The sequence below is a fragment of the Gastrolobium bilobum genome, unplaced genomic scaffold, assembly GCF_033153095.1.
Source record: "Gastrolobium bilobum isolate Gb01-03AN ecotype WA unplaced genomic scaffold, APGP_CSIRO_Gbil_v1 utg28220, whole genome shotgun sequence".
Classification (NCBI taxonomy): Eukaryota; Viridiplantae; Streptophyta; class Magnoliopsida; order Fabales; family Fabaceae; genus Gastrolobium; species Gastrolobium bilobum.
In genome coordinates this window covers 134,810-138,278 of record NW_026896084.1, presented here as the reverse complement: position 1 = coordinate 138,278, position 3,469 = coordinate 134,810, and the positions used below count along the sequence as shown (strand labels likewise).

Below are 3,469 nucleotides of genomic sequence, written 5' to 3'. Positions count from 1 at the left end.
TAATTGAAATTGTGTTACTGAAATTACAAAAAGTTAAATACAGTACATGTTACCTTAATTACTGTCACCATGCAATTGCAAAAACCTCTTTAATCAATATTGTGGTCTCAATTTCTGTTGCAAACCCAACTTATAACCATAATATGAATCAACCCATTATACTAATCCAATAGCTTACCTTGTTAACTAAGATTTTCCAAGTTGCCACAGAACAAAGAGAATGAAGACAAGACTCAGTAAAAAAAGAAACTCAATAGGCAAACAAATTGAGATAACAGCTTCAGTTACCAATGTGACTCAAACCCGTTTTATATATGTCCTTAAATCTAGTAGTTTAGTCTTCTTTCCCCAACAAAGTGAGGAGGAATTTCTTATAGTCTCCAGAAGTTTCCTTGGCCACTGCATGCTCAAGGTGAACACTGTTTCTCTTATAATAGACCTCTTTGATGTCCTTCAGGTCCTTCTCAGCCCTGGTTACAATCACACGGGTGAGTGCATCCTCATCAGTTCCAACAATTTCCATAGCATTGCGCAGTACCTACAATTAGGATTCAAGGTAAAATATTTTGTATAACAAATGTTTTTGATGTCATGTTCAAAGAGATATTGTACTCAATGCATGATTGAACATCTACTATATTATATGAAAGAAAGATATCCAAACCTTTTCATAGTGCTTCTTAGAATCATTGATGCAACGAATGGCTATGTTCATTGCCTTATGAAAGTCATCAGATGCTTCATCAGACAATTTCTGCAAAGAGAGAAAGGAAGAATTAGAAAACTAATTGCTGTTGAATGAGGTCTATAACTCAGTATTTTGAAATTGCATATTTAGAGAAACAATTAAGAATGAAACAAAACAATTGGGAAAATGTTCCTAATTGTACCTTAGTGATGGCAATGCCATGGTCATCCCTGTAGCGGTTGAAAGTTGCCACAAGTTGGGTCTTGCTCCTTGTAGTAAGGATCCTGATAACTTCATCATGATTGCTATTCTTGTCTTTGATAGCCTCATGAAGAATATCAGCTTCACATTGTGCCAATCTTGCATTGATCTCATTCCCACCATACCTAAATGAGCTCACCAACCCTACCAAAAGCTGCTCAAAATCAACCATAGACTAGTATCATTAGTCACTACGGTAAAAAATTGGTATTTCATACATTCAAATTCTTCAATAGAGTGAGATTACAATATATATACAAGACGAGAGAAAATTAATAATTATAATAATCAACTCTAATTGAGAAAATATTAAAATTGATTCTATTCAATTATTGAGACAGAGGAATTCCACATCTCTCCTAAAATATAATGATTTTGATTGAACCTATAAATCAGGATTTAATTGCTGTGGAAACATAATAAATTGTGTCTAAACTTGTGCAAATAAATACACGTTATATTTGGTATGGTTCATACTTCGCATAATAATTTGAGCTTGGACTCATAAATAGTTATTGCTTAGGATCTCTAAACCTATTTAGATTCTCTTTGTAAACAAAGTGTTACAAGTGATCGTGATAAAACATTATTAATGGACATAGCTCACGTTGAGTGAATAAGGTAAATTTGTGTCTCCATTTTTTCTTCACTTCTCTCTATTACGTTTTGCGATGGCGTGTGTTTTTTGGTCCGAACACTTTAAGGGTGCGTTTGGTTTACGGATTCTTGGAGAAAGATGGGAAATGAAAGCAAGACATCTAACTTGCTCACGTTTGGTTGGACTATTTTTCTTACTATGCCAGCTAAATCAGTTGTGTAGATAACCAAAAAGCATAGACTTCCAACACCATTTAGCCAGCGAAAGTTGCCCCATGGTCGAGTGGTATTTTGGAAAAGCAGCCTTATTTGGTCACTGTTTAGACTAACAAAAGACCAGCTTACCCTCATTGTTTACAAAAGGGTACGATGCCCACATTGTTTAATTTAATAAAAGAAGGTTATTTTCGTAACTGTGCATTGAGTTCCCCATCTATTTTTTACCATCAGCCAAACGTAGACTTTTTTTACCTAATTTTCCTACTAAAATATTTTTCAACCAAACAACTATTTTTACATTTTCCCACCAAACTCACTTTCCACCCATTTCTCCACTAATCATATTTGACTATAATTCATAAAAATTTCTCCCCAACCAAAGGCCCCCTACGTTTTTCACTTATTCACTTGTTTTTCATTCTTATTAAAAAAAAGAAAAACTAGTATAAATATGAAAAAATATGACTTGCCTGGCGAAGATGACCACTGGTGTTAATAGCCACATCTTCCTCCAAGGAACTCTTGTACCGGTCATGGTAGGTACGCCTCACAACAAAAAGCTCTTCAGGTGAAAGGACACATGAAATTTCCACGATCACATGGTAGTTTTTGTTACCATAATTTCTGAGCGCTATATTTGCTAGCAAAGCCTCACGTTCCGCAGGTTCCCACATCCACCGGTACATTGCTTTCTATTTTGTACAATCCCCACACAAAAACAAGTCAAATTCATTAGTGCATCAAAGCAATTAGAATTTTTTTCATTACAAGCCTTTTTTGAAATTGTCATTGCCAAAAATAAAAAATAAGGTTCTTTTTTCATTTTTGTATATATACCTCAAAGTCACCAGAGAGCTCAGACTCAAGGCGTTTGATGAGATCCTCTTGGAAGAGTTCCTGGTATGCTTGTTTGATTTGTGTCCTTTGTTTAGCATTTCTATGACCTAGTATTGCTATAATGGCTTTTTCATTAGCTCCCCAACCTACAAAGTTTTGAAACCCAGTAATTGAAAAAATATATCACATATTCATCAACTATGCTAAGTTTCTAACTTGTTATTATTCTTATATGGGGAAAAAATAATTTACATTAAAAATGATTGTTATGTGAATGAAGGATTGAAATTAAATGGACAATATTCAAGATAGAAAATTATATATAAATCAATCAAACTAAAATGAATTGTTTAAGAAGAAATGGGAAGTGTTGGATCATGTGACCTTTGACAGCCTTATGGAGAGCTTCAGCATCTTCTACAGGAGAGTGGTTGGGAGGAGCAATGAGAGTAGCCATGGTTGGATGTCCTTTACTCTATGCTGCTGGCTTGTTAATGAGTAATTAGTGTTTCATCAAACACTATTATATATAAAACATACACACAAGTTAATACTTTACATATATATAATATATTACTTATGCATTAAGATTTAAGAATGCCCACTGTTTTCTTAGAATGGTTCCATTTTCAGTTATTTTTGCTACAGGTGTTCCTTCTATATATTAGAAATATTAATAAGAAATGCATTAATTAGGTAGATAGAATTCCTTTCATACTATTGGTCCGTTTTTGGAGGGTTAATGTAAAAAAAAAACAACCCCTTGTATCTGTCTTTATTTTATTTTATTTATTTATTTAAGTAACTTAATTATTACATACATCTGAATGATGAAATCTTCATTTAATAGTTAATAATCTCTAGCAC

The 3,469-nt window shown here is 33.4% G+C and overlaps 1 protein-coding gene across 1 annotated transcript; it reads right to left on the bottom strand.

Moving 5' to 3' along the window:
* Window positions 1-334: 334 nt before the first annotated feature.
* On the bottom strand, window positions 335-3,059 carry LOC133297721 (annexin-like protein RJ4). The gene is made up of 6 exons (XM_061496910.1): window positions 2,987-3,059; window positions 2,603-2,748; window positions 2,236-2,457; window positions 891-1,103; window positions 665-754; window positions 335-538 (listed from the first exon to the last, which is right to left on the bottom strand). Exons 1-6 carry the CDS (start codon window positions 3,057-3,059, stop codon window positions 335-337), a joined length of 948 nt encoding a protein of 315 aa, XP_061352894.1.
* Between the last annotated feature and the right edge of the window lie 410 nt (window positions 3,060-3,469).